The sequence below is a fragment of the Mucor mucedo genome (genome assembly GCF_025094135.1).
Source record: "Mucor mucedo strain NRRL 3635 chromosome Unknown EV154scaffold_77, whole genome shotgun sequence".
In the NCBI taxonomy this organism is placed as follows: domain Eukaryota; kingdom Fungi; phylum Mucoromycota; class Mucoromycetes; order Mucorales; family Mucoraceae; genus Mucor; species Mucor mucedo.
The window spans coordinates 130,287-144,312 of NW_026252361.1; the positions used below are offsets into that span (position 1 = coordinate 130,287).

Sequence of the window (14,026 nt, forward strand, 5' to 3'; positions counted from 1 at the left end):
GCATATCATGCAGTTTGTTTGATAAAACGCAGGCGGTATTTATAAAAAAATAAAAATAAAAAAAAAATAGGGTTCTATTATTTGGCAGGACATTTGTACCATGAAAAAGTCAAATAAACAAATTGGTTTTTATCGCTTGTTGTGTGACGTTTACCGTTTTCTGTTTGCTCAACCCAAACGTCGTTGGCCCTTAACGCGATCCCGTGTTCCGAAATTCTAGCTCAGCGTCTGCGGCCAATGGTTACTTTAAACTCGGGCAAATGATAATTTAGTATTAATATTTTGACGTATTCAAGGGTAAAAAACAATTGGACAGAACGATAAGGCTTACAAGACATCTATTCCAGTTGCCAAGTTACCCAAGAAAAACGAGGAGATATGTCGATGTAGCCTATATATCTTTGATCAGAATTTTTCAGTTGGGACGGAGGCTTACATTTCCATAATATTATCTACTTGAGATGAAAGTTACAAATAACATGTATGATATTGTGTATGTATATAATATGTATTCTAATTTTATTTTTTATTTATGATACAAAAAAAGAGAAAGGAAGTAGGTTTCTCTTATGTTCTAGGTATGAATGATGCTTTTTTTTTCTCTATACAAATCCTGCAGGCGGCCATTCACCCTTTTCCCTTAATCCAGCTTGAAATTGTAACACTTGTTCATAGATGACAAACATGATGGCACTTTGAAGACTGGTCCAAAATACTCTGGGACCGATACCTCGAAATAATCCTGCCATGCCTTGATTTCGATAATTCCACATCATGCCATCCATAATACCACTGTAATGTTTCACAGGTGCTTCAAATCCAGGTGTACCAGTGACCGCCACAGCCTTGTTTTTTACTGTCTGTTGTGTTTGTAATAAAGTCTTCATCACATCGAGTGGTGTAGTAACTGCACCTGCAATGGCACCAGCTAATGAACCTGTAACCACATCGATACCAATCGGGATATTCTCTCCCTTGAATCTATTTTGCGCAATTTTTTTAAATTGTTCTATATGGGGAAACACGTTAGACAAGAATAGCTTTTTTTTTGTAAGAGAAATAATTTTTTTTTTTTACCATAACAAGCAAATTGAATGGCTGAATAAGGCACATCTCGTAAAATTGTTGCTCTAAAACCATGAAATAATGCACCATAACCATCGTATTTGACAATCTAGGTAAAATGTTGTTAGGGGATTGGAGGAGTTGTGAGAGGTTGGGATTTACCATTTTTGTTGCCTGCCATGTGTTTCTATAGTTGTATCCACTAGCGAAGTGTGGATTATTGTATCTACCTTGTAGTTGAAGTCTAGTCTTTAGGACTTCAGATGGGACATAAATGAAGGAAGCTGCTAAATCACCTAAAGAACCAGCTGTCAAATGAGATACAACTTCCGGTACATTTGATTCTGTCAAGGTTCTTTTCGTCAATTCATATACCGCGAAATAAAGAGTTGTACCAGGGACTATAAGATTATTGTTTAGCACGCAAAAAAAAAAAGGCAATTATTTTTGTTGTTTTGTTTACTTGATCCAATCATGGCCGGGGACACACCAGCATATAATCCCCTCACGGCACCCTCTTGTTTAAATATTAATTTATAAGCTTGTACCATACTCGTATATTTCTCGATTCGACTGTGTGGTTGACCTTGTAATCGTGTTTTCACTGTATCCACACTAATAAAAAATTAATATGCAAAAAAAAAAAAAAAAAAAAAAAAAAAAAAAAAAAAGTTGACAGGTACAATTTTTTTTTATTCTATTTTTTTACCTGTGCATCATAAAATCGGCTGCTGATCCACCAATGCCACCTGCTATGCAAGCCTATTCTATCGATTAAATACAAGATATTTGGCAGCTAAGAAAATAAAAAAAACTCACGTCAAAGAAAGGAGGGTATTTAGTGCCACCTTCCATTGTAATGGAAGGTATAGCAAACGGAAACTTCAATTGGTTGTTGAATTGACCGAGCTCAGGAGGTTGGTTCATGGACTAATTAATGTGGGGTAAGAAAAAAGAAGGAAAAAAAAAAAAAAACTGAGAAAGGAACAAGCTGTAAAGAAAAAAAGAGGTGGGCAGGGATAGTGACTGCTACCCTTGTGCGTCATTTTTTTTTTTTTTTTCACCAAGAAAAAATTGCCCTTCTCTTTACTTGAACCCTTAAAAGATGTCAGCCGCAGTCGCCAATGACGTTCCTATAAAGGTGGAACCCACAGTCCAAAAAACTCACCAAAAGCAAAGAAAAAGAAATAAGAAGAAGTCCAAGAAGCAACGTCAACTCGAAGAAGAAGCTAAACGTAAAGTTGTAAGTAGAAGTTTTTCCATTTGTCGCGTTTTCCTTTCTAATTACTTTAGAGTAGAAAATAGAAGAAAATGATGAACCACTCGATGATGTTGAAATCGAATACGTTGTTCAACCTGTCGATGTTTCAGCTTTAAAAAATATGGACGGCATGTCAAATCTGGATGAAAACACTCTTCAACAATTCTCAGACATCTTTAAACATTTCCAAACTGGTAAACCTGAGCAAGATGACGAAGTAAGTGGAACCGCATTCCTCTAGATCTTTATTTACCTTAAACTCATTTTCTTCCCTTTGTTTAGGAATTTCCCGTTCTCGACAATACCGAAGAACAACCCCAAGATAAAGAAGGTGAATCCGACGAAGAGCACGAATCAGATCAACCTTTATCAAAGAAAAAAATGAAGAAGGTTCAACGTTTAACTGTAGCTGAATTAAAACAACTTGTAAAGAAGCCTGAAGCAGTTGAGGTAACAAAAGAAGAAACTATATATATATATTATGCATGTAAATTCATAACCTACGTATTTTTAGTGGTGGGATGTCACAGCTACAGATCCAAGATTATTAGTAGCATTAAAGTCATATCGTAATACAGTTCCTGTCCCTGCTCACTGGAGTCAAAAGCGTAAATATCTTCAAGGCAAGCGTGGTATCGAAAAGCCACCATGGGAATTACCTGGTAAAACAACAAGAGAGAAACGATTTAACGAATAGATGACTAAACATAAAGAATTCATTAGATTTCATCAAGGACACAGGTATTATGGAAATGCGTGACGCAGTGAAAGAAAAAGAAAGTGCGGCAGGTTTAAAGAGTAAAATGAAGGAGAAGGTGGCGCCCAAGATGGGTAAATTAGACATTGATTATCAAAAATTACACGATGCATTTTTCAGATTCCAAACAAGATCAAAATACACAATGCACGGTGAACTTTATTACGAAGGAAAAGAGTTTGAGACCAAATTAAAGGAACAAAAACCAGGTCAATTATCAGAAGAATTGAAAGAAGCTCTGAATATGCCTCCATTGGCTCCCCCTCCTTGGTTAATTAATATGCAACGTTACGGTCCTCCTCCTAGTTATCCTAGTCTCAAAATTGCTGGTTTAAATGCACCGATACCCGAAGGTGCTCAGTGGGGTTATCATCCTGGTGGATGGGGTAGACCTCCTGTTGATGAATTCAATCGTCCTCTTTATGGTGACGTATTCGGTGTCACTCAACCTAACGCAGCACCACCAGAGATTGTTGAACCTGTAGATAAAAAGATTTGGGGTGAACTTGAATCTGAAGATGAATACGAGGAAGAAGAAGAGGAAGAAGAAGAGGAAAGCGAAGCTGAAGAGGAGGAAGAGACCGCTGAAGTTGAAAGCACTGATCTTGCTGATGGTTTAGTCACTCCATCCGGTATGTCTTCTATCGCTTCTGGCTTAGAGACTCCAGATCACATTGAACTTCGTAAAGATCGTGTTAGAGATGAAGATGAGGGACCAAAACAACTTTATCAAGTATTACCAGAGGTTCAGAAAAATATTTCTGGTTTCATGGGTTCTCAGCATGGATACGATCTTACAACCGTCGATAAACCTATTGCCAATGTGCCACCAGGAAGATCTCAATCATCAAAACGTAAAGTTGGTGAAAATGTGGATGTCACAATCGATCCTAGTGAACTTGAAAGTGGATTGGATGAAGCTACTTTACGTGCTAAATATGACGCTCAAATGAAGGCTAAAAAGCCTGTCGGCGTCGAAGAGGATTTATCAGACATGTACGCTGAGCATGCTAGTAGACAAGCAAAGAAAGCAAAGACACAGGATAGTAGAAAGGAAGGAAAGAAGAAGGAATTCAAGTTTTAAAAAAAAGAAATATACACATCCTTTCTTTTTTTTTTTTTTTGGTAATAAAGCATGCACGTTTATTTTTTTTTATTTTCATAACACAACAAAACTAGATGTAATGAAAAAGCCGAATACGAATAAGCAAATAATCACCTATACAAATATAAATTATGAGTATAATATCCCATCATATCACCAATCGCATCTTTCATACCATGGCTTTAAATGTTAAAGGTTCAACAAATCCATTCATCATTTCACCTAGTACTTGCGTTGCAATTTGTGTTTTTCCGATATATCGAGGCTGTAAATTCCTACACGTAAAAATTCCAAAAAAAAAACAGTGGTTAAGGATTTTACAATCTATTTCTTGCTTCCAAATTAATAAATCAAAAAGGATATCTATCCCATTCATCACAGAATGTCTGCCAATAAACGCCTTTTAAGCTTGGTCCACAATTGTTGTTTACATAGTCGTAATGACAGGCTTGGATTTTGTCTTCGAATTCTAGAAGGAAAAACTCCGTTTAGACTTGGGTTTAGCCCATACAAAGTCTCTTCTATACCTTTAATCTCTATTTGATGCCGCGAATGAATTTCCGTTGCACATGATTGTATCATTTGATAACAAATAGTAAGCAGTATTAAAACACCAATAGTATGTAGAGCTAGTTTAATATAACTATGGTACATGTCAACATGAATGGTTGCTTGATCTCTGAAATGGTCTGTTCTTCTTACCTTGAAAGTATAAACGGTGCATCGGAATGTGTCAGGAACTGTGTGTAATGACGCAACCAATTCAAAAGATTGATTCCTCTGTTTTCTGCATTCTCATTGATCCTTCGTTTCTTAGTGGGACGTTCAGTATCCGACATGGTTCAAAGACATAAAAAAGGACCGGCTGAGGATAATGGAGATATCCAAATGAAGGATGTTACACAGTCTTTAATGCCAATAATATAGCTAGTTATCTTACTGGCATTTCTTATGCTCTTGTTTTTTTTAGCTAAGTCTCTGTGACAATGCATGCACCATTAAGTTACCAATCAATGTCGATATCAAACGGCAAATCATTTAATTTAGCTTACAGCAGCCATAGGGTAAAATAAAATTAGAATACACGTTACATACATACATACACATACACATCTTTTTATTTATTTGTCTATCTAATCTAATCTTGTAAATTGGGCAAAGCAGTAAGCAAACTTTTCACAATACGTCTTCCTGCATGAAGATTCAAAAGTCGAATACGCTCGTTGTGCAAATGCGCCTGATCCGAAGACTGTCCGAATGGGATATGGATAGCAGGTGCATTACAGAATTTTTCAAGCCAACGCACGGCAGGAATCGATCCACCTTCTCGAATATACAATGGCTTCATATTCCATTCATCTGCTATAGCATTTTCAACCGCCTTAAAGTATTTGCTCTTCAAATCTCCTAGCCAATATTCGGCTGCACTCTCAATGGTAATTGAGATTCGATTATCCGAGTTACATTGAGCAAACACATTTTTGACATATTGCTCAAACTGGGCACAAATATCTGTGATAGTCTGGTCAGGGACAACACGCATACTCACGGCTGCCTTTGCGTTACGTGGAATAATGGTGGGGTTGTTGATAGATACATCAATCTTGTGTACTGTCAAGGTAGGATATCTCCATCGTGCCATCAATTGCTGCTTTAACTTGTCTGCATCCAGCATTTCATTGTCTGAGGCCAATATCTTGCACTGGGTTTCGTTACCACAATCAGGTGAGCATGTATTGGGTGAGGCAATGGTTGAGTGATGGGCTCGTGTACTGGACCGTGCTGTTTCCGATGTTTGCATCCATTCAACAATAGGATCATACAATTTCTCTTCAGCTTCCGTTATAGGGCTTACGTTATCATAAAAACCTGATGGGAGCAATTACTTTGTAAATACCATAGAAATATGCATACAACATATTTATATTACCTGGAATGAGAACTTTCTTGTTATTGTCTACTAGTTTTCCTAATACGTGGATCAGGTCTATCAAGGGTTCAGAAACAGCCCCTCCCTCTACACCAGAATGAAGATCGGCACGCTTATTACTAATGGATACTGTTGCGTGAATAACACCTCTTAGGCCATATGTAATACAAGGTACATCTTCGCCAAGCCAATAAGAATTACTATACACACACATATATATACATGAGTGGACATAACAAAAGTATAACCTATAATCAGCTTACCTTAATAAAACCATATCCACATCCTGAAAGAGTTCCTTGTTTTGGTTTACTGCTTCATAAAATCCAACACTGCCACTTTCCTCTTCACCTTCAATTAAAAAGATGACATTGACATCCAAAAGACCTTCCTTTAACAACTCGTTCACAGCAAAAATCGATGCAAGGATTGGCCCCTACAATATATAAGTTATGATTTGTTTTAAATAAAAGAAAAGAAAAAATAGATGCTGGGATATTTTACCTTGTTATCACTTGTACCGCGACCATACAGATAACCATTTTTACCTGTCATGTTGAATGGATCTGTACCCCACAAATTATTTTCATTTTCCGCTGCAATTACATCATAATGGCCATAGATCAGGACAGTGGGGACAGATTTATCATTGGATCGATGTTTACCAATAAATTTACCATACACCAGAGGATTACGTCCACAAGCACCAGGAATCTATCCCCAATGATGTTTTAATTTTCTGTGTCCTTTTTTGTTTTTTTTTCTTGTTTACCATCTTACCATACGACTGACCGCACCTAATTGTTGAAGAATATTCTTGAGGAAACGTGCACCCCTTCTACACTCTTCCATATATTTAGGGTTTCCACTGACTGTACGCATAGCGATCCATTTCTCCAGAACATACAACATGGTATCTATAATAAAAATGCATCAGTACAATTCTATAATGTATCGATGTTATTTAATTTATTTTTACCGTTGGATGAGGGAGCATCTTGTAATCCAGCACTTGGTCTTCTGAAGGGCTCAAAAGATGTGTTTGTGAAACAGGGCAAATCCCAAAATTTGATTGAATGATCATTACTGCCCGAGATCAAATAATTTCCAGACGTCGTCAAGGACAAGACAATGCCTTCATGGTCACATAAACTTTCTCTAAATTGAAATCCTTCACTCCAGATCTTGATGGATCCATCAGCCGAAGCACTCACAAATCCAGGACCTTTAATAGATACGGCCAATACATCATCCGTATGAGCCATGACAGATCGAATCATTTGATGCGTCTCTAAATCCCAAATTTGAACATCGCCACCTTGAACACCACAGAACAGATAACCATCCTCTGATAATGCTAGACATAACACTCCCTTGTCTGGGTTACCCTTTAATATGTGAACTAATTTGATGCCGTCCGGTTGGATAGCCCAAATTTTGACATCGCCATCACCGGAACCACTGATAAGGACTTCACCTTCCATGTTGGGAATATCCTTTGCATGCAATAAACAATACAAATAACCGTCATGTGCATTACTGCATACGTTTTTTTCACGGATAACACATTTAATGACATCTCTGTCTAATTCGGCCTGTAATCGATCCTCCTCGTCATGACCTTCCCCATCCTCGAAGAAATTGATGGTTCCAACTTTACGAGGTGAATTGGGAACGATTGAAATATCTGTATTGGAGCCGTGTGTTTGTGGATCGGCGAAATCGTACCATTGAATGCTGGTGTTTTGGCTACCGAAATAGATTTTGTTGGTGGTGTCAGAATAGACAACAGAAAAGATGTCACCGACGTCGTGACATGATTGGATGAGATAAGCGCATTTTAATGTTTCTGTGTTCCAAACTCTGACAGTACCATCACCTTTGTATAAAAATAGTATTAGCATAGATATTTAGAACAGTGTAAAAAAAAATCACACACACACACACACACACACACATACCAGAACTACTGAATAAATATTGTTCGTCTTCGGATAAATTTAAACCTAAAACACTACCACGATGACCTTTTAAAATAGTGACCAAAGTAAAAGTTAAAAGATCCCAAACCTTTTTTTAAATACAAAATGGTTAATTGAGGTTGTTGTTTTAACTTGAAGCAATGGGGTGTGTGTGTCTTACGTGGATCTGAGAACTTTGACTTCCACTGAACAAATAGCGTTTACTGGCTACAAGGGATAAGACAGAGTTTCTGTCTTCTTGTGAAATTGTGTGAATGCATCGTGTTGGGTGAAGTGGTCTCGAGTTGGTTAATTGTGATAAACTGCCTAATTTTTCAATGGTCAAATCTCGCTAGCTTTCTTATCGTCTCTCTTTCTCCGTTTCTTACCCAAAGGTGTTGGACTTTCAGTTCTTAAAAAAGGTGAATTCATGAATTTAGAAATAAAAAAAAAAGAAAGACAACAAAAATTAATTATTTTTTTTAAAAAAAAAATTAAGGTTTTATTCTGCCAATGAATATCTTCATGCTTTATATGACAACTGAGTCACTACTGATGCATCAAATGTAAAAAAAAAAAAAAAAAAAAAAAAAAAAAAAAAAAAAAGGCGAGATGCTAGCCATTTTTCTTTTTTATAGGGTGACAAGTTGATCAATTACGGTTTCTGGCACCTCTTCCCATTAGCCTTTACAAATAATCGTAAAGTGGAATTATTATCAGCATTGATTTAAACAATATATATACCGTAATCTTTTACGTGTTTAATTTACAGGCTTTACACTATCCGAAAAGTGGGTTCATCCGTTAGTTTCCTGATGTATGTCTAAATATTTATTGCTATAAAAAGCTACGAGAACATCTTCGTCTGACGACACAGTTTCTCCCTAATGGACTTTGACCAAATAAGGCATTGTTGGATCAGGTCAATCGCAAAATGGATGCTATCGAGTAGCTGAGTGCAGTTTCTCGTACAAGCAACGAAACATTATGACTTGGATGAACAAAAAGAAATCAAAAGGAATTGTAAAATCGTAACAAGGAACAAGGTTCTCCTCTATAGATTCACTTTCCATTGAGTTCTGCAAATTTTTTCTTCTTCGTTTTAAAAATAAAAGCATTGAGTTTCAAAGTGAGAAAAGGTTCTTTTATTTTTAAAAAAAAAAGAAGGGAATATCAAGCGTGCATTATTATAAAAAAAAAGTCGTTTTTTTATTCTTTTTTATTCTATCATTCCTAGGCCGTTGGGCCTTCGCTATCATTCCTAGGCCGTTGGGCCTTCGGCTTGCCCATGCCCCTATGCGGCTATGAGCTCACTTAATCAGTGCCGCAGCTGGAAACGGCGCTGACAAGCTTACTTTACCTAAATATTTTTTTTTCTTAATACGACAGCAAAAATTATACAGAGCTCAACTTGTGGTTACAAAAATAAAAACTTTTTCTCCGTCTACTTTTTTTTTTTTTTTTTTTTTTTTGCTCTTTTCTTATTAAAGTTTGAACAAAACATATAATAAAAGATCATAATACTCAGAAAGATTGTTTACAGCTGATATTTGTATAAGATTTGTATCTTTTTTTGCTCAAGAAGCTACAATGTACAGTGCCTGAACAAAAAAAGAGAGAGCATGAAAACGGACCTATAAAAGCGGAGATAGATTTTTTTTTTTTTTTGAAAAGCAGCTTTTCTTTCGTGTGCTTTAAAATGTCATTCTTCATACAAACAGTAGCGCGTAATGTCCAAGAAAGGTCAAGCAACACAGCTCTAGACTTTATACAACACACAACTATAAACTATTTGTGTCCACTTTATGCAAACTATATTCAACTCAAGAAAAGCCATTATAGCTTTTATTGACGCATTCTTTTTAGCCCAAGACAGTGAGTGCTTTAGCCTACCTGCTTGTAACTTGGACTTTTGACGACCTGAAAAGTAAAGGTTAAAATTGTTTTGCTAACAATTCCTTTTTTCTTTAAAGAGCGATTCTTCCAAGTCAGAACTTTTTCATGATTACCGTAACAATTTTAAAGGTGGATGCTTCTTTCAAAGAACCACTGTACAAAAAAAAAAGGATCTGCAGCAAGACAACCATTCCTTGTAACAGTATTGCCATCTTCACTTGGGTCCATATACTGCATAAAGCGTGTACAGTAATGGCCAAGGGGCGCCCTTTAAAGATGATATCGTACTAACTTTGTTGAGGGTATCATACCCAAGGAGTGTTTGAGAGAATTGCTGAAGACTCATCGACAAATTGAAGCTTGAGTAATTTTCGCATAAAAAAAAGTGAAGGTGAAGTTTCTCTTATAAAAAGTAGCGTGTGCGCTGAGGATATCATTATAAATTGATACCATCGCAAGCTTTGTGTATTCCATCGTATAAAGATATGCACTTTCTTGATGGTGTGCTTCTTTTGAATGTGAGGGATGAGGCTATCAAATTATATGAATTGTAGGGTATACTACACTGTAAAAAAAATGCACTGGACCTTTTTTTTTTTTACGGGGAGAAATATCAGTAAAATATAAAAGAGTGCTGTTGCTTAGATCGAATAAATATAATCATCTACGATATAAACCAGCGCACAATAAAGAGATGAATGAAACCCAAATATGTGCCTGATTAGAAATATAAGCACTTTTTTAAAAATAGACTTGAGAATCTTTTTGTAGTGATGGAGTTTACAGAAAAAAAATTCAAATGATGAATGGTCTTCCAACCCGAAGAAGCCTACTATTCAAGTTACCATACCAACCGCTGATAGATCCTACTATAAAACCTAATTGTCTGTTCTGATATCACAAACTGTAGAAGCACGGACGTTGAAATGTGACTCTGGTTTTGGGTTTCCGGGTGTAGGAAAAAATTAAACCAGGCCATGGTCCTCACTCTCTCTTTTTTTTTTTCTCTCTCTTAATTATTATTGGAATCATTTTAAAGATGGCATTGAGAGCAACCTTGTTAAACCTTTCCAACCGATTCACAACACCTGGTGCACCCATGCAATGGATGCGTCAAATATCTACCAGCAATGTGATGAGACAAATTGAAGGCGGCATGAAAGAGGAAAGCACCCCTGCTATGCCTGGTGTATTGGCTGCCGAACTTCGTGCTCCCAACGAACTCTCCACTTCACTTGACCCTTACAGCGGTAGATCGATTGGTTCCGTTTCCAACCCCAACACTGCTTACAGACGTTTAAACTCCATCTTGACCCAAAACAATGTTCGTAGAGAGTTACGCGCCAACAGATACTATGAAAAGCCCAACGTCACAAGGAGAAGAAAGAATATTGAACGTAACCGTAAATTATTCGGTGCCATGATTGGAAAGAAGGTTGCACTTATCATGCAAATGAAGCAGAGGTATTTGAACATTTATTATATCAGTAGTTGGAAATTATTAACCTTTTTTTTTTTTTTTTGTGTGTGATAAAACAGAGGCATGTAGACAGCTGTACACTTGTATATAAACTTAATAAAATTAGATATTTTTCTAGAAAAAGCAAGTTCTATACATTAGCAATTTTTATTTTTTATTATTATTATTATAAATATATATATATGTGAATATAGAGTTTTCTTTTTTTTTTTTAGTAGCCCAATTCTAGGTTGACAGGAGCATGAATATCCGCCATACGACACAATTCACGGGCAATGAAATGCCAGGCATCCATTTCTATACCAACACGACGACCATATTCCCATAACTTTTGACGCTTGTATTGGTAGGTCTCCTCATCAATCCCCCTCAATATTTCATCCAGTCGATGGACTTCATCACGACGCACTCGAACAATAAACGAATCCCAGTCCACATCAAATTCAAAGGGTTCAATGATACCATCCGCAATGACTACAGGGACGACACCAAAGGCCATAAATTCCCAAATTCGAGTTGTATCCAAGGTCCATCCCATCGGACTAAGACCGTATTTCGAGCGAGATAGCTTTTCAATGTATTCATGATCCGAAATGACATTTCCGATTTCATAGCCAGAATAATGAGAGAAATATTGAAAGAACAAGGAACGAATACCATTGGAATATTCAGCTTCGGGTTTGACGTCGGGACAACACCCTTGGAAGAGAACAAAAATATCTCGTTTACCTTTTTTGGGTTGACCATTGTGTGGATGCAGGTAATCAAGAGGATTAGCTCGAAGATGATGAATCATGCGTGTTGTTGAGGGAATGACAATGTCTCTGTGATATCTATGACGGTGCATCCATTTCTCTCGTTTGTCTCCTACGGTCTTTAAGAATATGGCGGGCTGAAACAGTTCGTTGTTTTGGTAATAGGTAAATGTTTGATCCATCGGATGAATCATGATGTGATCTTTACCTCCCTTTCTTTTCCAATAAGGGAACTCGTTCATGACCATGTCCATCATGGGAGCAACATATTTGGTATCGACCTCACAACGCTCGTCCCATTTCCAACCACTTTCGGCCCAACAGTTGTAAAGATAACAAGCACCGAAAAATGGGATAAAAAAGAAATCGGCCTCCTCTGGGTTTTCAGTAACATAATGTTTATATATAGGACTTGAAGGATCGGTCAATTGGTTGTGCAAGATAATCTCGGAATTGTAGTTGGACTCGTGGCATCTACCTTGTTGAATACTGGTGGGTACTTGAAAGGTGCTGGGTGGTTTATATACATAGATTTTAGGTCGACATATGGCCTGCTCTATAGGTGTAGGCCAATACAATCGGGAATCGATAAACGGAAGTGGTGGTGCCGGTGATGCTGCCTTTCTAAACAGTCCGAATATTCCGCAGGTCAAGATAAATACTAATAAACTCCCTATTAAAAGTATCCATCTCTTATTAAACCTTAAGACTGTCGCCATGCCTTTGTGAAAAAAAAAAAGTTTTTTTTTTAAAAAAGAAGGAAAAAAAACATTTAAATAGTATCCTATACACACATAACCTTGTACTTTATTTTTTTTAAAACCCAATTCTCACCTCGGTGATTGATGGGTTGTACTTTATTTGTACACAATCTTCTCTTTACCCAAAAAAATACCTTCATCATTGCCTTTGATTACCCATTATGCGATATTGTGTCTCATTATCTGTGCAATAATCCCTCCCTCTATCCAAAATAACTTTTTTTTGATAAACAATGATCAACTGGAAAAAAAAACACTCCCTACTCAACCGCAATGGATCTAAATAACGAACATTTGAACCTCCTCTTATCTCCTCTAGCAAGACTAAACCACCGCTGTCTTAAAAATGCTTGATGCACTCTCTCATCTTCTTTTGAAAAAGAATTTAGACTTTCTGTATCAACATTTGTACAAGTATTTTATTGTTACATTTGTTCTTTTAACCTTTCAATTTCTATTTTGGGTCCACTTACGGTTACACTCTCCCCATTTTCCTCGGGCCCTATCTCTAAGATGAGTATATCAGTTAAGCAATAATGTTTGATATGAACCCTAATTGTGTGTAACAAAAGAAAGGTCACGGTATTACTGGTTATGACATTTATCATGCATGCAGATTAAAATATGGCCAAATCATCAAATAAAGAGAGAAAACTTGCCTATGGATGGTAAATAACGGGGTATGCTCATCTATTTCTTTTCTTTTATTCATATATACTAAAAATTAAAATGTAAATGAATTTACAGTATTCAATAAAAACGTGATATTGGTCACAATCAAAGAATGCAATATTTTTTAAAATTCAAGATTTGTTTTGCATACCCGTATCTTGATCTGCACAGAACCACTGATAAAACGAAAAAAAAAAAACTCTTCAACCGGTCAAGAAGAAGAAGAAATTACATGGAAGGGGAAATCATCCTATTTCTTCACGATGAATCATCTTCACATAATCATGTGTAAAAAAGATAAAATCCAATATTTATTTTGTGCACAGTGGTAGCTCAGGCGCGTTTTAAAAAATATATTGGTGCATTTTGTACCCAATTTCCCC

The 14,026-nt window shown here is 36.6% G+C and overlaps 6 protein-coding genes across 6 annotated transcripts; 2 read left to right on the top strand and 4 right to left on the bottom strand.

The window, feature by feature from the left end:
• Positions 1 to 492: 492 nt before the first annotated feature.
• Positions 493 to 2,042, bottom strand: EV154DRAFT_516132 (putative mitochondrial carrier protein). The gene is made up of 6 exons (XM_051602340.1): positions 1,885 to 2,042; positions 1,775 to 1,827; positions 1,529 to 1,680; positions 1,228 to 1,466; positions 1,078 to 1,174; positions 493 to 1,009 (listed from the first exon to the last, which is right to left on the bottom strand). The coding sequence occupies exons 1-6, from the start codon at positions 1,990 to 1,992 to the stop codon at positions 603 to 605; spliced, it is 1,056 nt and encodes a 351-aa protein (XP_051455387.1). The 5' UTR covers positions 1,993 to 2,042; the 3' UTR covers positions 493 to 602.
• Positions 2,043 to 2,149: 107 nt separating this feature from the next.
• EV154DRAFT_544731 (uncharacterized protein) lies at positions 2,150 to 4,208 on the top strand. The gene is made up of 5 exons (XM_051604620.1): positions 2,150 to 2,308; positions 2,364 to 2,543; positions 2,609 to 2,776; positions 2,841 to 2,988; positions 3,050 to 4,208. Exons 1-5 carry the CDS (start codon positions 2,171 to 2,173, stop codon positions 4,165 to 4,167), a joined length of 1,752 nt encoding a protein of 583 aa, XP_051455388.1. The 5' UTR covers positions 2,150 to 2,170; the 3' UTR covers positions 4,168 to 4,208.
• Positions 4,209 to 4,260: 52 nt separating this feature from the next.
• Positions 4,261 to 5,117, bottom strand: EV154DRAFT_516138 (uncharacterized protein). Its single transcript, XM_051602341.1, has 4 exons — positions 4,891 to 5,117; positions 4,716 to 4,831; positions 4,364 to 4,657; positions 4,261 to 4,302 (listed from the first exon to the last, which is right to left on the bottom strand). Exons 1-3 carry the CDS (start codon positions 5,025 to 5,027, stop codon positions 4,539 to 4,541), a joined length of 372 nt encoding a protein of 123 aa, XP_051455389.1. The 5' UTR covers positions 5,028 to 5,117; the 3' UTR covers positions 4,261 to 4,302; positions 4,364 to 4,538.
• Positions 5,118 to 5,326: 209 nt separating this feature from the next.
• On the bottom strand, positions 5,327 to 8,511 carry EV154DRAFT_565873 (uncharacterized protein; the record flags this gene model as incomplete). Its single annotated transcript, XM_051605923.1, has 9 exons — positions 5,327 to 6,057; positions 6,119 to 6,318; positions 6,382 to 6,554; positions 6,623 to 6,832; positions 6,899 to 7,035; positions 7,098 to 7,997; positions 8,080 to 8,188; positions 8,261 to 8,406; positions 8,469 to 8,511. The coding sequence occupies 9 exons, from the start codon at positions 8,509 to 8,511 to the stop codon at positions 5,327 to 5,329; spliced, it is 2,649 nt and encodes an 882-aa protein (XP_051455390.1).
• Positions 8,512 to 11,071: 2,560 nt separating this feature from the next.
• EV154DRAFT_447040 (uncharacterized protein) lies at positions 11,072 to 11,597 on the top strand (the record flags this gene model as incomplete). Its single annotated transcript, XM_051597122.1, has 2 exons — positions 11,072 to 11,439; positions 11,515 to 11,597. The coding sequence occupies 2 exons, from the start codon at positions 11,075 to 11,077 to the stop codon at positions 11,522 to 11,524; spliced, it is 375 nt and encodes a 124-aa protein (XP_051455391.1). The 3' UTR covers positions 11,525 to 11,597.
• EV154DRAFT_468092 (exostosin family-domain-containing protein) lies at positions 11,590 to 12,948 on the bottom strand. The gene has a single exon (XM_051597787.1). The coding sequence runs from the start codon at positions 12,927 to 12,929 to the stop codon at positions 11,667 to 11,669; it is 1,263 nt and encodes a 420-aa protein (XP_051455392.1). The 5' UTR covers positions 12,930 to 12,948; the 3' UTR covers positions 11,590 to 11,666.
• Positions 12,949 to 14,026: the final 1,078 nt, after the last annotated feature.